We start from the raw sequence: 23993 nt of genomic DNA on the forward strand, positions 1-23993 counted from the left end.
TTCAATTCAATTCAATTTTATTTATATAGCGCCAATTCATAATTTACATTATCTCAAGGCACTTTACATTTAAAGGTCAAGACCTTAAAACAATATTAACGTAGAGAAACCCAACAGTTCCCACAATGAGCAAGCACTGTGGGGAGGAAAAACTCCCTCATTAACAGGGAGAAACCTCTGGCAGAACCAGGCTCAATGTGGGCGGTCATCTGCCTCGACCGGTTGGGGTGAGGAAAGAAAAGTAAGGGGGGAGGAAAGGAGAGATGGGTGGAAAGCGGGGGAGAGAAGAGAGAGATGAGGTGGAGAGAGAGAGACCGGGAACAATTGGGCACCATCAGTATCAGGGTTGACTATAACAATAACAATGTAGTGATCTACAACAGGATTATACATATTAATGAATTACTGAGTTATTGTAATTAATGATAACAATGGTGATGGTAGTCGTTGTTGTCCTGCAGTCCCAGTGCCGGAGTTATCTGAAACGAGAGAGAGAGAGAAGAGCCAGAGGGACTATGGGAGGACAAAGTGACACTTTGACATGATGACATGTTAAAATAAATAAATAAACAGGTGTGGGGGGGCAGAGAGACAGAGGGAAGTGATGAAGTGCTCAGTGCATGATGGGAGTTCCCCCAGCAGTCTAAACCTATAGCTGCACAACTAAGGGATGGTTCAGGACTCACCTGATCCAGCCCTAACTATAGGCTTTGTCAAAGAGGAAGGTTTTTAGTTTTACTTTAAATGCTGAGACAGTGTCTGCCTCCCGAACCCAGAGTGGGAGCTGGTTCCACAGGAGAGGAGCCTGATAGCTAAATGTTCTACCTCCTGCTCTACTCTTACAGACTCTTGGAACCACTAGAGAGCCTGTGTTTTGGGAACGAAGTGATCTACTTGGATAATAAGGTGTTATCAGCTCTTTGATATATGAGGGGGCTTGATTGTTAAGGGCTTTAAAAGTGAGGAGCAGGATCTTGAATTCTATTCTAAATTTTACCGGGAGCCAATGTAAGGAAGCTAAGACAGGAGTGATATGATCTCTCTTTCTAGTTCCTGTCAGCACTCGTGCTGCAGCATTTTGGACCAACTGGAGACTTTTAACAGTCTTCATGGAGCATCCTGCTAATAGAGAGTTGCAGTAATCTAATCTAGAGGTTACAAACGCATGGACTAGTTTTTCAGCATCCTGCTTAGACAGGATGTTTCTAATTTTGTTAATATTGCGCAGATGGAAGAAAGCCGTCCTAGACACTAGTTTAATATGGGGGTCAAATGACATCTCTTGGTCGAACAACACTCCAAGGTTCCTAAAAGTGGAGCTGGAAGCCAGACTGACACCATCCAAGGTGACTATCTGGTCAGACAGTGATTCTCTGAGATGTTTAGGGCCAATTACAACAACCTCAGAGTTTAAAAGTAGAAAATTTTGGGTCATCCAGGCCTTGATATCTTTGAGACATTCCTGAAGTTGAACTAGGCGATTAGATTCATCATGCTTCATGGAAATATACAATTGGGTGTCGTCTGCATAGCAGTGGAATTGTATGAGGTGCTGTCTAATAATGTTGCCTAAGGGGAGCATATATAGGGTGAAGAGTATTGGTCCAAGGACAGAACCTTGTGGAACTCCATGATTAACTTGCATGTGCATGGAGGAGTCATTGTTAACGTTAACAAATTGGAATCTATCTGATAAATATGATTTAAACCAGTGAAGTGCTGTTCCTTTAATTCCTATATGTTGTTCTAATCTCTGTAGCAGAATCTTATGATCTATTGTGTCAAATGCTGCACTAAGGTCCAACAAGACAAGGACAGAGACAAGTTCATCATCTGATGCCATAAGAAGGTCATTGGTGACTTTCAATAATGCTATTTCTGTGCTGTGATGGGTTCTGAATCCTGACTGAAATTTTTCCAATAAACCGTTACTTTTCAAGTAGCCACACAGCTGGTTAGCAACGGCTTTTTCTAGGATTTTGGAAATGAAGGGCAGGTTGGATATGGGTCTATAGTTAGCTAAAACCTCTGGATCAAGCGTAGGCTTTTTAAGCAGAGGTTTATTAACGGCTACCTTAAAAGCCTGTGGTACGTAGCCGGTTAGCAAAGACATATTAATCTGATTTAAAATGGAACTGTCAATTAGGGGGAGGACTTCTTTAAAAAGTCTAGTTGGAACAGAGTCGAGCTGACAAGTAGTTGGTTTAGATGATGAAACTAACGAGGTCAGTTCAGGAAGATCAATAGAGTAAAATTTGTTTAGACATAAATCTGGTGCTATGGTTTCAGGACCAGACAATGAATCTGTGTTATTCACTGGGAGGAGGTCGTGGATTTTATCCCTGATGGTTGTAATTTTATTAGTGAAGAAGCTTATGAAGTCATTGCTTCTCAGATCAAGAGGAATAGATGGGTCAGTAGAGGTGTGACTTTCTGTCAGCCTGGCTACAGTGCTGAAGAGGAACCTCAGTTATTCCTATTTTTCTTCTATTAGTAATGAATAATAAGAGGTTTGGGCATTTCTAAGTGTTTTTTTGTAATTTGTAAGGCTATTCTTCCAGGCTAGGTGGAAGTCTTGGCGATTGGTGGAACGCCACTTCGTTTCTAGCTCCCCCGATGTCTGTTTTAGAATGCGCGTTTGGGAATTATACCATGGAGCTAATCTCCTCTGACTTACTTTCTTCATTTTTTTACATTTTTTTTCTTTTTTCTTTTTTTTTCTTGTGATCATTTTTCTTTTAGCTTTGCTGGGTTTGTCCCATTCCTTAGTATAACAGCTATTGTTTGTGAGGATTAATGCTAGCTCATTTGGGTTATACAGCAGACAAGATGCAGTGTCGCTCAGGACACAGGAATGATGACAAGATATGACTTCTATGCCGTCAGATCTGATGACTGCGGTGCTTTATTGACCACTGAGTGTTGTCACAGTTTCTGAAAATAATAATAATAAATCACATTACACCATCTCCATAATAACAAATGTGCTTACATAAGCGGAACAAGATACACAACTCTCCTGTTCCTATACAACAATAGTAATGACATAAATAACCCAACAGAAAAACATATTAGCTTTAATAATAGGTTAACTGGTCCAATAGCTCCATCTATTGGCTTAACTGGGTATTAAATAAACAATGGCACATGGCACACATGAGAGTTAACTAAGTGTGTTGTAATAAACACAATATAAAAACAACACTTACTTCGTGCATCCACTTAACACTCGGAGTAGAACAATGAAAACACACCAAACAAAAAACAACCTTAGTTACAGGTGAAATATACTGAAGGTCCCCACAGGTGTGTCAAGGTATAAAAGGGGAGAAAAGGAAAAAAAAGTCAGTCAGCCCATTGGCTGTGCCGCTCACTGCTCCACGGGGGGCGATTGCGTCACTTCCCTAAAACGCACCTTCAAAATAAAAGCCTTTAATACAGCTATATTACCTTGTTAAAACACTTGAATCTGGGGAAATAATCGGTGGTTTGGGGAGAGCGTAAGGTCAGCCTGCCATCTTGTCTACGTGCACACTGGAAGTCCTCAACCACCTATTTCAAGTCTATTACTATAGCGACAGCTCTTACAGCTAGTCGGAAAGCCCACAAAAACATCCACACACCCATACCCTGCAAATCCACAACAGTATGGAATAACCCAGACTTCCCACAAAACCATAAATCACTGAACTTAACCACTTTATAAAATTATACTTTTATGCCCTTCACAGAAGTGACGCACAAATACAAAATAGAATAACTTCTTTCAATAACTTCAACTAAAATTGGTCAAAACACATCAAAAACAAGTCAATGTTCAAGCATCCACATTAACAGAAGAAATAATAAGATTACAATAACTAATAAAACACTTTCCAAGCTGTACAAACTAATCAACACAGACCCAACCATATGCCTCCACATTGAAAAATGGGAAAAATCAATATCTCTAGATAATGACTCCTGGACCAATATCTGCACAAATTCTCTAACCTCCAACTCATACAATACAAGGTCAAACACAGAACACATATCACACTCAAAAATGCATCAAATGGGCCACTCAGATTCAAGTAACTGCTCTCTACTATAAATGACTATATTCATGCAATCGAAATTTTACTCTACTGTACACACAGCACAGCAGGCAACAGATACACAACAGAAACACACACTATAATAATTAAGTCCTTATTGTCCTCCCAACCCCCCTTTCCTTTTTTACATGTTTTCTTTTCTTTTTTGTTGTTATTATTATTGATTTATTAACTTAACCATTTAATTTAATAACATTTGTATTCTTATTTTTGCTGTTTTTGTTTCTTTGCCCCAACCCCAAACAACCCCTCCTCCTCTCTCCAAGGAAATAGAAAAAACAAAAACAATCAAATTAACAAAACAAACACACACACACACACACACACACACACACACACACACACACACACACACACAGTGTTATAGTGTCATATCTCTAATAATGTATGAATGCACATAGATTCACTGTATGAATGTGTGTGAATGGCTAAACTGTACTTTAAAGCACTTTGACTGGTCATCAAGACTAGAAAAGCTCCATACAAATACAAACCATTTACTCATGTCATGTTGTGCTTAGATTAGACTGAATTTATTACTGCACAGACTTAATGTCAATGTCAAATTTTTTTATATAGCATATTTAAAACAACTTGGTTGACCAAAGTACTTCACAAGTACAAGGTACAACAACAAGAGTAACACACATCAGAATAAAAATAGAATAAGAGAGAGGGTAGAATAAGTAAAAAATAATATAAAGTAAAATTTAAGAGACCTAATAAAATAAAATAAGCTGTGATAAAAACATACTCAACTCGAGTAGAAGGCCAATGAGAACAGATTTGTTTTTAGTAGTGATTGAAGTGTGAAAGAGAGGGGGCAGATCTAAGTTTGGGGTGGCGTGATCACCTTTGGTTATGAGTCTTGCTTTAGGTCGGTCCAGGAGTAGCTGAGTGGCTGATCTCAGCTCCCTAACTGGAGTGTGTGTATGGAGAAGTTTGGCTAAGTAAGGCGGTGCCAGTCCATTCAGAAATTTAAAAGTTAATAGTAAAATTTTAAAATGGAATAGATGGATCAGTGGAGACTGGATTAGACATAAATTTGGCTTTATTTATAAACTGAAAACCACAACCTAAAACAACCTTAATGGTCACACTACCAACACACACAATTGAAGCATAGGAGATCACCACATCCACAGCACACACAGCTTGACTGCTGCCACTTCATCAGGCCCCTGAGGCAGGACTTTACATAAGATACTGTATATTGGTGAACTTTGATATGACCATTCCTCTCAGTTGTTTTGCTTTATGTTGTACATAGTTAAAGTTTGGTATTAGAAATGGACACTTATAATATATGACTAAAAAGGAAAATATGATATAACATAATGTAATATAATATAATAATAATATAATATCAATACTTCATTATGATTATGTTTACAAATTTTGATTAGGTTTATTTTATGGCAATGATACAACACCTAGAAGGGTAAACACATTCCTTCTACCCATTTCTCACTACAATTGAGGTGCTTGCTGCTGATGTACCTATTATCTTATTTTAGTATTTAATTTACTTATTTAACTTATTTTTGATATTATTTATTTATTAACTAATTTATTTGTTACCCCCCCTTTTTTGTCTTTTCATTTTGTCTTCCCCCTTTCTTTCAGTTGTTCAAAAACAAAAAGAGACTTGTTGAATGAACATTGTGTCTGTTGCCTGTGTATATTCTTGTTGCCAATAAAAAGTTGAATTCTAAAAAAGGTAAATCAGACTCAGGTAGTGTAATCTATTACAGCAAATATAAATTCTACATGGTCACGGCTAAAGCAGTTCAAGTGCACACTCATTTGAAATGTCTGCAGTCTATCACATGATGTGGTGATGCATTATTTTCATACGTTTACAGGATCAAATTTAGGCCAGTGTATGTCTGGAAGAGTTGAATCATTGAATTTGTCAAAGAGCAGTATGGCTTGGGAAATGGTTGGCTATGATTTTAAGTGCCAGTGATTTCTTGTTAGTTGCATAGAAGCACTCATTAGCACTGAGATGTTCCTGTCAGAACTGTTTTCTGCAGTGCAGTGCACCAGGCCTTTCGATCCAACCTTTTCCACTGAAAACTGAGGCTGAAGAGCAGCTCTCAGACTCATAAGTGAGTCAAATGTGAAGAAACGTGAATATGTAAATGCTTCATTATCTCTGATGTCCATCCACAATAAACCTACAGAGAAAGAAGAGGCAGTATCCAGTGAGAGGCATCGGAACACTGATCACAGATCATGAGGGGCATTTATTTACTAATTTATAAGTGGGGCCTGAAAGATGCGTCCCATAGCACTTGAAATATGTTCTTCAAAAATACAGTGATGGAGAGGCAGGGGAAATAATACCTTTTCCCAATTAATCTAACCTTAACCTAAAAAAGACACATTTATATATTACATTTAATCACTTTGTACATGAAAGTTTGAATACATTTATGTGGATTATGTGAGAGGAACAGATTTGATTTATTTTTAGCTTTCACTTCAGTCTAATGATACAATGTTGCCCCCTTTAAATGTGTAGTCAATTAAAGCTGAACTATTTATAAAAAAGAAAAACTTTTCTGATAAATATCTTGATATTGATTGGTAAGCACATGGGACATGTCAAACATTGGAATATTCACAAAGGTTTCATTTTGTCAAAATAAGCCCCATATTAAGAGGTCGAAGAATGAACTCCAGCTATTTGTTTTTGCTGTTGGAAATATGACCCTCACGCTTTATTACCATATCGATTATATTTTTTCTGATCATTAATACTGTCAACTTCTTCTTAGGAGGGTTCCTCACTGAGAAGTATTTCAGTGACAGCCATGATAAGAGCTGTTTGAATTTTCTAAATGACGATGAAAGGAGCTTAAATGCCTGGGAAAGAAAAAAAGTGCCATCCCACAATCCACATTATATTTAAACCAGGGCAGACCCAACAAACAGAAAAAAGTTGTTTTATTCTCCTGTGAGAAGGGGGAAATATTTCAAGAAAGCGGTTGTAATATTACCATAGTAAAGTCATAATATTACTATAAAATAATCATAAAAGGTCATAATTCTAGGTTAAATGTTCAAGAGGAATATCAGTCTTTCACTTGCCTTATAATGAGGAATGTGAAGCATCTTATTAAGTTATACATTCACAGATTTCACACACATACTTGGCGGAAGTTGCTGTGAGGATCTCGGCCTTGCCTCCCTCTCTCGCTTCCCCTCTTCTTGTGTGTCAAGGGTGAAAGAGTGTGTGTGAGTGGTAGGTATCAATAGGGGCATGGCTGACCCTGCACACCTGTTAAGCATCAAGCATTCTTCTCTAGCAGTATATATACTCAGCGATGGTCAAAGATACCAAATACCCTTATTGTAAGTGTATCAAAATATACTACAGAATACAGCAGCCATGCCATGTATCAAAATAAACCACTGTAATTTTCCATTTTAAAAATGCAAAAAAATAATAAACTGACGTCAATGACAAACAAGTCACTCAGAAGCAGACAACTGATAGCACCTTAATCCATAGCAACTAAGTGATTAATTAATCAGTAATTCAATTGCCCACACAATTGCACAGAGTTATTTCAGAACAGTTATCGGTAAACACAAAACAGCCCCCACTAAGTTACACACTTAGACTTAGAAAAGTTGTGAGCAACAACAAACGCCAGTGGTGGATGGGATAACAACCTTTTGTTTCATGGCTTTGCGCACAATGTTGTTAATGACAGTAAGGCACAAAACATGTGTGCATTTGCTAAGCTTAACCAATCACATGGTATTATAAAGTAGTGACACCAAGCCTGGGCCAATTGCTGAGTAGACACCAATCAGAGGCTGTATGCATCAATTTTCATTTTTAAGACACCATCATGTCACGTCTCACAAAAACTATTTCACAGTATTTTTAAAGTACAAAAATACAAAACACTCAAGTATTTTGATACAATTTTTAACAAACCTATCAAATACACATTTTTAAAATACTATTTTGTATCTAAAATACACATTTTTAACATATGCATTATAAATAATACCCATCCCTGTTGTGCGCTGCCATCCTTTCTCTGTCAGTTCCTCAGAACTGCAGTGCTTTTTGTCAGGGCTCCCAATCAAACAATCTCCCTGAGGAAATCTGTCAGGGAAACTCCTTTTCCTCTTTTAAATCTCATGCTGATATTCCCCCTCTAACATGACACATAGCCTAAAATTATGGGGGTTTTTTTTGTGGAAATATTATGACTTAAATTACACCTCTAATACTTCACCATACAGAAAACAACATTTCTGGAAATCCTTACTTGACTGTCTGAGCTCCTAATTTTGTCTGTGTCACATCTGTCCAGTCATTAGTTGTGTCCAGTCATTAAACTAATGTTTAGTTCACAGTATTATTTGCAATGTATGACAACATTTTTCTGCTTGTACATTCTTTTCATGTTACTATGTATTTTAATATTTACAGCCTGTATTTTTTTATTTACTGAAACATCTGCTGGTTGTTACTTCCCATGATGGCTAAACTCTTTTTGATAGGTGTCTATGTATTTTGTGCAGGAAACCTTACTCGCGTTGAAGGGACCTCACCTCACAACGTTTTCCATCAACGTCAATGCATAGTGGTTGGGAAAGGAGTTTCTAACTTTTCTACCGGAGCCCTTGTTTACATGCGTGAGGTGGAGCCGGATGTGACGTCAGCGTCTCTGTGTACAGCAGCTGATCGGAGCACTTCACGTCACCATTCCTATTGTTTTTACAGGGAAAAGGGGAGATCCGTTGCTCACTTTCGTTGGAAATTGCAGCGCATGTAGATGATACTCGACCTGCGCGAGGCCTGTTCGCTGCAGCTGATTTACCGCAGACCTACATGCTATGCTAAGCTAAGTGGCTAGCCGTGACCGTCAGCAGGATAGATGAGCCTAAAGCCCAGGTGGTAGGACAGGGAACGTCTCCAGCACCATGACTGCGTGAGCCACTCAGAGACGTCTACAGAGCCAGACTGACCACTTGTACTTTTACAACTCAGTGCAGCTCAGTTCATCTTGAGACCATCTGGAATATGTGGCTCAAACTGTTCTTCCTGCTGCTCTACTTCATTGTGCTCTTCATGCTGGCCAGGATCTTTGAGGCGGTGGTCTGGTATGAAACCGGAATGTTCGCCACTCAGCTGGTCGATCCAGTGACTCTCAGTTATGAGAGACTGAAGACCATCTTGGAGTGTCGGGGGCTGGGCTACTCCGGACTGGTGGAGAAGCAGGACGTCAGCGAGCTGGTGGAGAAGTCAGGTATTGGTCAGGGCCGCCATACACCTCCTATAATTGTACCCAGATTCACACCAGTCAACCCATGATATAACCACCACGCAAACAATATCTTCTGTTATTGGTCAAGCAAAATACCACATATTCTTTAGGTCCAGCCTTTCCAATAGCAATGATTAGCTCCTTGTTTTTGTCATACCTACATGTCAGTTATTTCCACTCTGGATGTCATGAAATGCATCATGGGAACAAACAAAGGGCTGCTAGACATATTTCCAATCTTTGCCTTCATTATGAAAAGTCAGTTTTACTTCTCTGTGTCTTCAAAGCTGCTTTCAGACATGCACTGAGCCCCCATGTGAGATCAAATATCCGAGTGGGAGTCTTAAAACTTTCTCCGGACTTTCTCAGGAGATTCTCCCAAAATAAAACCAATTTGAGAACATGGCAGGATATCCTGTGCAGGATTCACTGTGAACAAGTGGGTATGCTGATGATGTCTCTAATATGCGACAAATGCTAAATGAAAAAACAAAACAACAAAAAGAATAGAAATATCTCAGGATGGAATAGCGGGGCCATACATGTAGAAGACACTGGACAAATATGTCAATTAAGCTGTTTAAAGGCAGACGCTGGTGGTGCTTTAAACCAAAAAACTTGTCTGCAGCAGAATTGGTATGTTATGTCCTGCCTCTGCAACCCTTCACCTGAACGCACCGCAGATTTGGTGTCGTTGTGAAAGCATCTGTGCGGAAAAATCCTCTGCTGCAATGTTCATGTGTAAATGAGAAAGTCCTGAGAAAGTCAGGACGCAACTCTGTGGACATCCTCTGGAGTTCATGTCTGAAAATCACTTAAGTGTGTTTAGATTAATTAGCCAAGTTTAAAACTTACTGATTTGTGACCCCTGTGATGTGTTTGAACCACTTTAGTGAGAGGTAATAAGCTAAAACATTTGAGAAACTGTCTTATGTGATAATAAACAAAGTCCTGATCCCTGAGCAAGTTCAAAATACCCACAATGTATTTTTATCACCTGGTGTAACAACCACAATCTCGCAAAGTGCTCATATAACAATAATCAATTAAATAAGAAAATCCAGCTTCTCTAGAGCACATTCACATGAGAGGTGGTGTTTACAACATATCCCAAATAACAAACACTATCACAAGTCCTCTGGCACCAGAGTGACCTATACAAACCAAGAGCAAACTAGAGTATTGTACAACATAGAAGTTAAACATATTTTCCAGGATAAAAGAAACAGCTGCTGCTGCCAAGTAGTAAGTATCTTTACAGACTTTACTGCCCATCATCAAAGCACGAGTAGATAATGCGGATGTTCCCCACCCCTGCTCTAATTGAGTCTTTAAAATCCAAACACTCATATTGTACAATTACAAAATTATTGGGACAATTATTAGCTGACCCAGAGCTTTAGTCCTTCACACCCTTGGGATAAGAACATTAAATAATTACATCAAATAGGAACATTAAAATTGATTAAACAAAAGCTATGCTTAAACATAAAGTTAAACTGGGAATTAAATATTTGAATTGAATACAAATTATTATATATAATAAATCACAAAAAGGTAACAGTCCCATAAATCTGTTGTGTCTTCATTATCATAGGGAATTAAAGTAACAGAAACACACTTATTAGACTAAAAGTTCAATGATTTCTAGAAATCACAAAAAGGGATTGCGGACAGACTGGACAACCTCTCTATTTAAAACTATTACATTTTCTTAAATCATCATCAGAAGCATATCTAGAATCAGTGTAAAAGGTTGCAACTTTGTCTTTTGTTTTTGTAAGGGCCTACTACTTTTTATTCAGTTATTACAGCGTAGTAATATTTTTTATTTATTTTTTATTTTATCAGACAGTCTGCTTACTGACCCGTCCATGTACAGAATCAAATCAGTGTTTGTTATTGGTGTCTGCAACAAATCTGGTCTCTGGTTAAATAACCACAACACAGTCATGTTCATCATTTTCATTTGTCATAGGAAGAAGAGTGTCTGGGCTTAGAATTGGTGAGAGCTTTAATTTTAGGTGGGGGCTTGTGAATGATCATTTAATAGCCACATTGACAAGCTGCTGTCGAGCTGAGTAGCAGAAATGTTCAACATATGCAAAACTGAATGGGGAACATGAACCACATAATCATGATCCAAAACAATGGGTGAAATTTGTTTTGCTTTCTTTAAATCTTGAGAGCAACAGCGGCCACAGCTCTGAAAAAGCCAAGAACAACAGGAGACAAGCATGATGAGTAGTATGCAACAGGGCGGTAATGAGACTTGTGTTTCTGCACCAGGATGTTTCTGTGGTATAACTAATTTCCACAAACTTACAGGCAAAATGGAGGGAGCCCTTTTTAGGTCATTAAAAACCATATCCATCTCCTCTGTTCATTGTGGCGTGGTCGGCATGCCTGCAGTGTGGCAGTACACACGATGGAATCCATGGCAGCTTACACATAGATTCAGTGTCTAGAATAGTTTACCATTCCCACGAAAGAGAGTATTTCCTTTTTTTGTCTTAGGTGGAGGCACATTGTTCAAGACTTATATCTTATATATATATATATATATATCTCAGGTAACAAAATCTCTCGGCACGTTTCCCAAAAATGTAACCTTTGATACTCTGTGACCACATTCAGGATGTCTCTGCAACAGCAAAGAGTAAGAGCGACAAGTGTGCTTGGACAGGGAGACATTCAACAGGTCATCAGAATACTGCAGGAGTGTGCTGCCACCAGGCAGGCGCAGGTCATCAGGTCACACTTTACCACTGTTGCATACCCAACCAGACCTTTCCTGAACAAATACAAGTACGGGCTCTCTGGGTGGAATTATGATAAATCAGTCCTCAAAACAACTGTATAATACTTTGAATCCGGCGAAATTAAGCAAAAATCGAATTGGTATCTGAACAATTGATATCATTAATAGTTTGCAGTTCTTGAACATCATCTCCACTCATCAGTTCAGTTTGGTTTTGGATTCAGCAAGATGTGAGTATTTAAAGGACTGGTGGTTTCTACCAACACACCTTAGTCCAGCAGAGATTGATGCATGTTATTGCTCTGGGAGGCAAGGGGTACTATCTAATTGCAGGTAGCATAAGCATTAGCATTTACTTTCTCTTTTTGAGGTGAGTAAATTCAACATTAAGATGCACTATGTACAGATCTTGGCTAAAAGACTTGGGTGTGAATGCAGGCGCTTCTATCTTTTCCTGGCATGTAGCCACCATCTCTTCAATGTATTTTAATAATAATAATACATTTTATTTATGGGCACCTTTCATGACCCTCAAGGACACCTTACGTGTGCAAGTAGTAAAAATAAAAACAGATACACAACAATAAAAACAGACCAAACATTAATACAAGCAATATACAACAACAGACTAATAAAAGAACAAGTAAATACAAAAAAAAATACTGAGTCAGCCAATTGGAAGAGGTGAGTTTTTAAACAGGATTTGAAGGTGGGGGGAGAGTCGGTTTTACTGATGGCTTGTGGGAGAGAGTTCCAGAGACGGGGGGTTGCACGGCTGAAGGATCTTGACCCCGTGGAAGACAGCCGGGCAGGAGGTGTGGTGAGGAACATGGTTGGAGAAGAGCGGAGAGTACAGGTGGGTGTGTAGTTGTGGAAGAGGTCAGAGTGGTAAGGAGGTGCCCTGTTGTGGAGAGCCTTGAAAGTGATGAGTAGAATCTTGAAGTTGATGCTGTATTTAATAGGGGGCAGAGTGCAGTATTTGGAGGACAGGGGTGATGTGTTCAAGGGATGGGGTCCTGCTGATGATCCGGGCAGCTGTGTTTTGGACCAATTGGAGTTTGAGTGAGAGACTGCAGAGGAGAGAGTTGCAGTTATCGATATGGGATATTGCATAGGTTGAAATATGCAGACCGAGTGATGTTATTGATGTGAGATTCGAAAGATAGAGTGCTGTCGAGGGCAACACCCAGACTCTTGACTTGGGGAGATGGAGAAACTGTGGAGTTGTCAACTGTGAAAAACTGCTACATTTTGTGGACATGGTGCCAACAAGGAGAAGTTCTATTTAATGGCAGTTAAGTTCAAGGTCATTTTTAGGGAACCAGAGGTTCAAGGAGGATGAGTAGTGATAAGAATCCAGAGTCTGCCATCCACAGATCATTTGTGATTTTAACCAGGGCTGTCTATGTGCTGTGGAGGGGACGGAAACCAGACTGGAGTTCTTCAAACAGATTATTGTTGAGAGGTGAGTGTGGACCAGAGCTGCAACTGCTTTTTCAAGGATTTTAGATAGAAAAGGTAAGTTAGAAATTGTTCTAAAATGGATATGGACAGATCGGATACAGCACATTGAAGGGGGTTATACCACAATAGCAGACGAGATCGAGAATATGGCCTTTGATATGAGAAGGAAAGTCAATTGTTGTAGTCTAAAACTGTCAAGACGCGATGTAAAATCCCCACAGCACACAGTAGCATGTGGATGTGTGTTACTTACTCTGTACGATTTACTTTGACTGTTGAATTAGCAAGCTGCACCATCGTGGACCAACAAAATGTGTTCATATTTCAAGGTGCTTTGTATCCAAAACACATTAACTTATAATTATATTTATCTGTAGAATTGAATGCTTCTGTGCAGTAACACTTCAAGACAGGTCTCATTGGAAACATCAATGCCACTCAAGCTGGCAATGTTTGCATTAGGGTGATGGATAAAACACTAAACAAAACTTTAAGGAGAAAACAACAGTTTTGATTCAGTGTAAAGAGAGATGAGGTCAGTTGTAATTTCTTATTTAAATAGTGTAATCTTCTGTACGGATAGCACAGTGAAACTACAAGTTTTTAACAATAGGATTAGTTGTTGATAACTTAAGTGATTGAGTCATACAAATTCAATTGAGGGTGATTTGATAATTATTATTTTTTTTCTTCTGCATAATCTTTCAAATTGTTCTATCCACAGACTCAAAGTCTGAATATTCCAACTCTCAAATTCAGTTAACCAAATCCAGTAACTTTTAAGTTAATGGCTTTAAACCATTAATACAACAAAACATGAGGCACAAGAACCTACAGTGAGTGCTCGTTCATCTGCATTACTTTAAATAAATTGGATGTATTGTCTTTTAAACTCATGTAATAATTTGTGTTTTACATTTAGCTGATTTTGAACAGTAGTGATTATTGTTCTCTATTTTCATCATATGTCCCAAATAGACGAGGAGAGTATAGAGACTGTCTCTCCCTGCTATCCTGTGGATCTGAACTCGAAGGTCATCTGTCCTTTTTGTAGTATAGTGTTTTGATACAATGAAACTTAACTTTAACTGTCTGAGTGGTAAAGTGGTTGAGTGCAGTTGCTCTTCAGTGTTTTCCAATTTCATTATTTTATTTTCATCCTACTACATTTATTTTATAGAGCTTGTGCTGTTAAGTATGGAGGATGAAAAATGATTGCGTTAAGTTATTAATTGATCGGATATGTCGGATCATATCTGCGTGTCATTCCGGGTCGACATTTATTGAGCACTTCATTTAATAATGCCATCCAAAACCGCAGACATCACAATACTCCAGGATGACTGTGATATCCCCGAATTCTAGAATTTAACATAATCATATTATTCACAAAAGGGGATTTTGGCAGAAAGATATATTATATATAAATATTATATATTATTTATCATATCAAACACATACCTGTCTGATAAGAGCCGGTTCCCTGAAACCCCAGAGTGGTTAATAATTGCCTTGGCACCGGGATCGCAGGGTTATGTCGGGTCAGTCTCTCTAATACTGGACCAAGTTCAGCACATAGATCCAAGAGCCCAGCTCTCGAGAATTTAAATCAGCTGATTAGCCAGTCATCATCATTGGCCAGGAGATCTGTTTGGTCCCTCAACACCCGTTCTCTCCTAATACGCCTGTTAACATAGTTCTCCAATAGAGCCAGTGCATCCATCATTATGCATGACTGTCACTGCAGTATTTATATTATATATATTGATCACACCTAGCCAAGTTCGTCTGTGCGCCTGAGAGCACAGTCATGTTCACTTCGGGAATTTATACACAACAAATAGAAAACTATAGTCCTACTAAACCATAAAACTATTAATTTTTAATATTGAGCACCTCTATAATGCTATTTTATTGTGGTACATGTGCATGTGTAATCTGCTTTATATATTTGAAGATTAAAAGGTGCTTATGTTGCATGAGCACAAATAACTTTGTTGTTTTTAATGTTAATGATGAAGTGGATCAATAATCTGCTTCAGTTCACCACCTCAAGTTGGCATCTCCACTTTCCCATCTCCAAAATGTTCGTGTGCATGGGTCAGAGTTTGCGTGGAAATGCGCAAATTTTCCCGTCAAGTTTGATTTTATAAAAACCAACGTTTGCGTGAGAAGTGGTATACCAGCATTTTAGGCCCTGTTTTGTGCGTATGCAACGGTTATAAATGAGGCCCCTGATCAGTACATGAAGTAACTTAGTGTTTGTTTGATTTGCTCCAAAGTTTATTTGGCTGCATTTAAACATCATGAAATATAACTCGTCAATATGTTGTGCTCAGTGCAACATGAGACAAGACGATTACAGTCTTTAAAGTTTCCCCATCTGAATGCTGAAGTGTCCCCAAGTTGCCCCTCATAGAACAAAAAAAACTGCTGCTAATAGATGCACTGTGTGAATGGGTGAACGGCAAACTGTACTGTTAAGCACTTTGAGTGGTCATCAAGACTAGAAAAGCTCTATATAAATACAAACCAAACCTAACTTTGAACTAGTTCCTTTTAATTGTAACTGGCACAACACTACTGCACAAAAGTCAGCATTGAAAGGCAGAAGTAATAGAACTGGATCATGACACTCCTGTGACCAATCCTGTGTGAGACTGAGGTTAAGACCACCTTTCTTATTAGCATACGGACACACAAATACATAAATAAATAAATGTGGAAAACTGCTGATTACACCAAAGTTTGGGTGTAACTGGGTGGCGGCTGTCGCCTGTGCCGGCCACGACCCAAATTTAGATTTAGTACAGACACTAGCACCGTGCATTGTGACATTATTCATATACATAATCAAATTTTCACTACAGCTCATTTCACTTCCTTTAATTTCTGCTGATTCAGTTTGGATTCAGATAGATCAATTTGGATTTGACTCTCGTTGGGCAGTCGTCAAAAAAGTCGTAAATTTTGCATGTTTTCTCGTCAAGCTCTGACACGGTAAGGCAAATCTAAGGGTAACTTTAAATTTGCAATTTACCGTAGCTTTGCTGTTTTGAGATCCTGTTCGTGATGCCAAGTTGTTATGGAAGTTTTCTGGAAGCTGGTGAAAGAAGAACTCAGGCAGCAGCTGATGTCTTATGCAGAAGATTTGAATGTTGACTTGATGCATCAAGGAGACCAGAAGGTGCAACAATATACAAACACTAACAGAGTTACGTGAGACATTGTCACCCTCAAGTCTGAAGAGTTCTCCTACAGCATCCCCATATATGTTCCTCTACTTGTGTCACCCATTCTAACAGCACATCCATGAATGGCTAGAACTGCTGTCACTCTCTATGTTACATGTAGGTGTTCACATCCTATTGGATAGTTAAGTTTAAATATGCATTCCTAAACCACATTGTGTCATCATGTCTTGCCACTGGTGAAATACGCAAAACAGTTGAAGTTAGTGAGAGTTGAAGTTGGTGCCTCTCTGTCTGGAGCATCTGAGTTAGATATGAAAGTCTCTAAGCATAGACACTACAATGCACTGTTAGTTGGTCCTTTATCTATAACCTGAACTTTGGTACTGTTTAGAGAGAGAAGGGAATATATATGGAATTAGCTAGGCACTTTTCTCTTAATGGTGAACAGATGTAATGTAATATACTCTATACATACATAATACAGTATATAATGGCATATACAGTAATGTGTGAGGATATACAAAAAATCCTCAACAGATAATTATATTAATAATAATAATTATTATAATAATAATATTAAACTTAATTTGTATAGCACATTTCATACGACAAATGCAGTTCAAAGTGCTTTACATACAGTATAGATAAAAATGTGTTCAAACGAAATTCAAATATGAAGAAAGATTTTGAGAAACATAAAACATAATAAAATTACATTTTAAGAAAAGAAAAATGAATTAAATGTAATAAAAAAATGCATATGAACACAAAAAAAGAAAGAGATTTTTCATTTAGGTGCACCAGCACATAATTTATGTGCACCCAATAATTTACTGCTACTTTTGGCACCGCAATAAAACACCTATTTTTCCTTTTTGTATCGACCTCAGGCACGAAAACTGGTGGACTCAAATTGCACGACTCAGACAAGAAGTAGATGTAACAAAAAGAGGTTTATTCCCAGTCACAAAAGGTGCGTAACAAAAAGCGCTCACGAAGAGGATAACAAAGTATCAAAACAAAACGCTAACAGATCTAAGATAGAAACAAGAAATACTAAACATGAACGAAGTTTTACTCCTGGCTTGGCTTAATCTCTTACTTGAACGTGGGGACAGAACAAGACGAACTGGCACAGGACGAAGGGAGACGAGGACTATTTATACAGGAGGAAGTAGGAAACAGGTGAAACCAATCAGGGGCAGGGAAGGCGATCACGAAGGCGGGAAATCACACAAAGGGAGGAAGTCAGGGTCTGAAGTGAGAGGGAAAAGGTGAGTACCAAAATAAAACAGGAAGTGCACGACGAGACTAAACATGAGTGAAGTTTAACTTAACACCTAGTGCCTAGTGCGAGACATAACACTTTTCTTCACAGTTCCTACATACATACCGTAAAATTACCAAATAATAGCCGGGTTTCAATTACCGCAGGGTCCCCTTTAAACGCTGGGTGCAGGTGTATATTTTGATAAATAACCGCCGGTTCCAAATAAATCCCGGGTTTAATTAAATTTTTTTTTAAATCAAAGAAGAAGACGTGACCACTGACACTGCACGTTTTTCTTCTTCGCCTTTTTCACGTATTGTGCTTGCTTTCTGATGATCACCATGGCTCCGGTGCAGCAAAAAAAAAAAAGTATGACTTGAAATTCAAACTTTCTGTCGTAAAATATGCAGAGGAAAACTCGAGAGAAGCAGCCGCCAGATGTTTCTCTGTCGACCCCAAGACAGTGAGAGATTGGCGAAAAAATAAAACTGAGCTTCAGCGTCTGTCCGAAGAGGACAGCAAAAGAACCAGGCTGCCTGGTGCAGGTAGGAAGAAGGCTAGCGAGGAGCTTGAGATAAACATGCAGGAATGAGTTATCAGCAAACAGGCACGCCACAAGAGAGTGTACCGCAAAACGATCAGGGCGATGGAAACAAACGTACGCCAGCATGAGTGACAGCAGAGATGAGGAGTTTGCCACGAGTGCTCATTTCCTCCGCCGCAACAACTTCACTTGCAGAAGACGTATAACTATTGCCCAGAAGGATTTTGTAAGGAAGAAATTAAACGCCTGTCCCAAACTGCCACCTGGTCCCAAATAAACCTGGTCAGTTAAGTGATTGAAACAAATAAACGCCCCGGCTATTATTTGGTAATTTACGGTATGTAGGTGATTTCTTAACTAGGGCTGAGTAACTCCACTGATTTACCAAATCAATTTGGTTCCAATTCACAAGGTCTCGATTCAATTTCCAATTCAAATCAACATCGATTAAGTTAAGGATATTTCATTGTACAATACCAATTTTGCCTGCATATGAAAGCAATTCTAAGAGAACTAAAGCTGTAACTGAACAAGAAAATCTCTCACTTGATACATTCTTAAAAATATTAAAGGTGTCTGCAAGCCCTGACATTTATATTTGACTTGAAAAGAGGTGTTTTCAGCCTAAAAGTTCACCTAAAGCGTCTATGCTAGTGGAGTTGGTGTGTTACAGGGTCCGTGAATGCACCTTGTAGGAAGATACCAGCAAAAATGTGCGTTTTACCTACTCACCACTATGCCGATGGAGGGGCGGGTGAAGCTTTGACTTTAGGAGTTTCAGGGGTAAACAGCGTTGCAGCCAAATCCAATACAATTGAAGTAACTGTGGACTCCTTATTCAAATGTAATAACAACAACAGAAAAAAAAGTGTCCATAAGCCCCTAAAATCCAATTTCCAATCCAGTTTTTTGCCTAAATGTCTACAGTTATCCTTCAAGCCGGGAGCCGCATTCATGTTCGTGCGTACACTCTTACACACTGCACAGGCTCTTGCCTATGCTCTCGTGAGACGAGATCAGTGAGATCTTGCAAGACTAGATCAGCGAGTACTTCAAGATGGCGCCACAAACAGCTGCCTCAGTGTGTTTGTGTGGATCAACACCAGACTGTTCAGAGCAGAATGGGACATGGATCTCTCCAAAAAAAAATGAAAGATGGGGGAATCTGTTTCTATACAAACAGCAGCTGGTGTCACGACGTGACAGTGGTTCAGCAGCTACAGCAGAGTGTTAACATATTTAACTCAAATGATAACTCAATGCTCCAGGGATGGAGACATTATTAAAGTACTAATAATAATAGTTACACCAGTGTGTACCATTATATAACAATAGTATAAGAGCAACACTCTACACACAAGTAAACTAAACTAAATCTAATATCACTAATTACATTTAGTTTATTTAATGATAATAAAAATTAAGGGCGTGGAAATGCTGGCCCCTTCACATTGCAAATTCAAGGTAGTAATCAAGTCTTCCTGTGTTGACTGAATAATCACTGCTCAGGTAGGATTAGGTAGGAAATAGTCTATTATGCAGAAAATGAACTTGTAAGTAGGAAATTAAATATCATCAATAAACTGTCACAAATGCCACAATTAGCCAATGAGATCGGAGCATTGTTATACTCACAGTAGTCATATTTTAAGGTTTGAGCCCAGCAAGTCAGTATCCTCTGGGGTATTGTAAAAGACATCCTTTCCATCGTAAGACAGCCAGGCTATGTCATTACCCCGGCTCTGGTTGTCTGATGTTTAATCTTTTAAGAGAATGTTTTTGCACTTTGCATTGTTTGTAACGTCTCTGTGTCTTTGTAGTCCTTTCTCAATGACAGATATTAGCACACAAATATAGTAAATAAATAAATAAATGTAATACGATTACAAACAAGAAAATTCTGGTCAGAATATATTACGATACACTCAGCTTGGCTGTGGGAAAGACTATGGATACCTACTGTCACTGTCTTCAGTTTGCGTGATAATGTGGTTATATTGAGGGTTATTTTTCCACTTGGCTTCTTCACTTTATCTTCAATTATGAGAAAGTGTCAGTAATTCTGGGACACCAGTATTCCTCCATATATCAAACTTGACAATTTTCTTAAATGTCACTTATTTTTGCCTTAAAGGATCTTAGATCATCTTAAATTTAACTCATTGAAACAGGCGGAAATCCTGCATTTGACTTTAGGACTGTATTTTGTGAAATAAATATTACAATGTTATTGAACGCAGTCAAAAGGTCTTTGTAATGAGATGTTGCAGAAGTAACAAATAGTAAAAAAAAACCTTTTAAATGATAAATACTGTATTTTAACCATGTTTAGTTCAAGTCTTCTACTGAATCAATTTCGAAATTGACATTATACCTGTTATTTTCCATGATATGAAACAAAAAGTGAATTGGAGTCAAAGAAGCATTGTTTGCATTGCCTTTTTAGTTTTGTTATAAAATGGGTTGATAAATCTTAAGCCCTCCCCCCACAGGAGAGTTGACACAAGGGGAGCTGTACTCAGCCATCAAGAAAGAGAAGGAGCGAACGGAGCCAGGAGACTCCAGCAACACACATTTCAGTGGAGAGATGCACTTCTATGAATTAGTGGAAGACACTAAAGATGGGATCTGGCTGGTTCAGGTAACACTAATCTGTATGGGTGCATGATAAAGTGGACATGAATATGTACAAATCAGGAAATCTGATTCTAATAATGTTCTGTTTAAATTAAAAACTTTTTAAAAGTTCCTAGGTTTTATGGAGAACTATGTACAAACACATCACCATTAGGTGCAAGCATTCTAATGCTGTGAGCCAGGCCAACTGGAATTGTCATGTACTGTCTTTACTGAATCCTCTGTCAGTCTTTATTGAGTTCTATCCTCTTATTGAACTCCACTATCTTTTTTATTAAACGCTGCTTCAGTCTTAATTTATTGATCCCTACAATATTTCCGATTGAACACCACCATCTTCCTTTTTATCAAAATGTTGAGCATTGGCTACTATGTTTCACACTGAACTCTACCTCAATGGTCATTATTGAACTCTGCCGTCTTTCTTATTGATGTACCTTCTTTCCTTCAAACTTATGAGCTTTGGCTCCTTATTATTATTATTATTAATAAAACAAGCTTATCAAAGGTTGTGTTAAACTTTACAATATCTTACTTGGTATTCAAGTCATTGACAAGTCAACTTCAAAAGGGCTTGTTTCCTATGTTAGAATATGTTTCATAGCAATGTTGAGACATGTGTATAAAACTATTTTTAAATCACTCCAAAGGGAGCGCCACCATTTCTAAATAATCTTATAGTTGGCCTTACAGTATATATTGAATATGTTTGTGGAATTTATAAATATATCTGTGGAATTAATGTTAGGTCACTCTGCATGCAGTTTGCTGATAAATTAAGTATTCAGTGTTTTGTTAGAGAAGGATTAACATTGGTTCCGTAATGAGTGTAAAATTTGCTGTTTTTGTCATATTGAAAACAGAATTTAACCTGCTGAACTGACTTAATTCAGATGTGTGAAGCGTGAAGATCATGGCTTTAATTTCCAATTTTGGACAACCTCCAAAATTCTGTCGAGAAAGAAATAGCTTGAACTCAGAATTGTAGCTTGTGGCTATATTAAGGTTCCTTCTCTGAAGGGGAAAAATGCAATATTTTTATAATTATTTGTAATCTGCTGCTTCTACTCAAATTGTCATCAGATTGAGCTAGAATCATGAATCTTAACCGGAAATGATGTGCACAGGCTTCACGAGAAATTTAAGTCCAATTAGCGAGATGGTGGCGCTGTAATTAAGGACCATAAATGCAATATTTGAAGGTCATGGCTAAGGTTGGGAAATATCAATTTAATTGGCATATGATGATATATGCAGTGAAACCTTGCAATGGACGATCCCTGGGGTGAGACATTGTGAAAAAGGGTTCATAACATCAATGTTAAAGTTGAGTAGAGGCTGCTTGATTATGGCAAAAATACTTATCACGATTATTTTGGTCAATATTGTAATCACGTATTTGAAATTCAATTTGTCAGCCAGCCCAATAAGGATTTGGAGGCTATTTGTTTAAGACAGGTATAGCAGAGAACAGGAAAGTTCCTTCTTTAGATTACTTTTAATCATCGGTTTTGTCCCTGAGGGGTAGGTGCAAACCAGCAGCATTTAAAAATCATTCATTATGAAATAATCAGGCACAAGGAGCTATTATAGGCTTGTTATGGAAGTTTTCTGGAAGCTGGTGAAAGGAGAACTCAGGCAGCAGCTGATGTCTTATGCAGAAGATTTTAATGTTGACTTGATGCATCAAGGAGACCAGAAGGTGCAACAATACACAAACACTAACAGAGTTACATGAGCAATTGTCACCCTCAAGTCTAAAGAGTTCTCCTACAGCATCCACATATATCTTCCTCTACTTGTGTCACCCATTCTTAAAGCATATCCATGAATGGCTAGAACTGCTGTCACTCTCTATGTTACATGTAGGTGTTTCACATCCTATTGGATAGTTAAGTTTAAATATGCATTCCTAAACCACATTGTGTCATCACGTCTTGCCACTGGTGAAATATGCAAAACAGTTGAAGTTGGTGAGAGTTAAAGTTGGTGCCTCTCTGTCTGGGGCATCTGAGTTAGATATGAAAGTCTCTAAGCATAGACACTACAATGCAGCTGAACCGCGGACCCCAGCTGAACCAGAGCTGAACTGCAGGCAGTGTGGCCCGGGTGTCAGGCTGTCTCACTGTAAAGTAGCCTGTCCTACATATTCATTAGTTCTACAGCTCAAGTTGATCCCTGGGGAAATCCCACAAACAAGTAATAAATGTTATTCAACGTAGACACTGGAATTATATCTGTGCATGGCAGGCTGCACCCCTCTGTCAGAGTCAAATATGATGGTGGGTGTCATCATGATATTTGTTCAACATCGTGATGGCTGCCAGCATAGACTATGGTATTGTCCATCAGCCCAACCCTAACATCAACTATCAAACTGTAAGATTAGGTGTGTTCGACTTACTGTGGCTCTGCGTAGCACTGACATAACACAGTGTATGCTGCAGTTAACATAACTGTAAATTGTCTGTATTAATAAGCGCTTTTCTAGTCGTGATGACCACTCAAAGCACTTTACAGTACACTTCTACTACATTCACCCATTCACACACACATTCATACAATGCATCGCTTTTCACTATGAGAAGGGGCAATTTGGGACGACTGCTCTAACCTCTGAGCCACAGCCGCCAAACAATACAAGCTGGTTAGAAGTTTTTCCAGTATTTCAGAATATCATCATGCCATATGACAATAAAACGTTGCGGGGGTGAGCCGGCTGTAGTAAG

General features: G+C 38.4%; 1 protein-coding gene and 1 long non-coding RNA gene across 3 annotated transcripts in view; one reads left to right on the top strand and one right to left on the bottom strand.

The window, feature by feature from the left end:
* Positions 1-8776, bottom strand: LOC138411448 (uncharacterized). The gene is made up of 2 exons (XR_011244090.1): positions 8679-8776; positions 1-479 (listed from the first exon to the last, which is right to left on the bottom strand). It is a non-coding gene; the product is annotated as an uncharacterized lncRNA (long non-coding RNA).
* The window catches only part of rnf103 (ring finger protein 103), a 24873-nt gene continuing 9642 nt past the window's right edge, over positions 8763-23993 (top strand). Inside the window, exons 1-2 of one of the 2 annotated variants that reach the window (XM_020083749.2) lie at positions 8763-9376; positions 21120-21268. In XM_020083749.2, coding sequence (XP_019939308.2) covers positions 9151-9376; positions 21120-21268 — 375 coding nt within the window. In that variant the 5' untranslated portion in view covers positions 8763-9150. Of the gene's footprint in view, positions 9377-17931; positions 18088-21119; positions 21269-23993 lie in introns of those variants that run through there. The other variant, XM_069531855.1, reaches the window with a different exon arrangement.

This window comes from Paralichthys olivaceus, chromosome 9 (assembly GCF_024713975.1).
Source record: "Paralichthys olivaceus isolate ysfri-2021 chromosome 9, ASM2471397v2, whole genome shotgun sequence".
Classification (NCBI taxonomy): domain Eukaryota; kingdom Metazoa; phylum Chordata; class Actinopteri; order Pleuronectiformes; family Paralichthyidae; genus Paralichthys; species Paralichthys olivaceus.